The 208-nt window shown below is 62.5% G+C and overlaps 1 protein-coding gene across 1 annotated transcript in view; it reads left to right on the top strand.

Annotated features, from left to right (window-relative positions):
* PLEKHN1 (pleckstrin homology domain containing, family N member 1) overlaps positions 1-208 on the top strand; it is a gene marked incomplete at its 5' end in the record, with an annotated part of 21,870 nt that overhangs the window by 18,021 nt on the left and 3,641 nt on the right. Inside the window, 1 exon segment of the mRNA XM_010145918.1 lies at positions 1-190. Coding sequence (XP_010144220.1) covers positions 1-190 — 190 coding nt within the window.

Consider the following 208-nt stretch of genomic DNA (forward strand, 5'->3'; position numbering starts at 1 on the left):
CGGCAGCGGGAGAGGGTCGCTCACTTCTGATGGCCGTACAAACTCCTGGGCGTCGGGAGGGAGAGTGACCACCTTGACACATCTCTCCCAGAACAGCGGCTCTCTGCCCGATGGACAGTCCTTCGAGCACCCTGCTCTCAGGCACCAGCACGAAGACCCCCTCTCCCCCGGCTATTCTCAGCCTCTCCATGTCACTGGGACACGTGTG

Source organism: Buceros rhinoceros, unplaced genomic scaffold (genome assembly GCF_000710305.1).
Source record: "Buceros rhinoceros silvestris isolate BGI_N320 unplaced genomic scaffold, ASM71030v1 scaffold28531, whole genome shotgun sequence".
NCBI lineage: Eukaryota > Metazoa > Chordata > Aves > Bucerotiformes > Bucerotidae > Buceros > Buceros rhinoceros.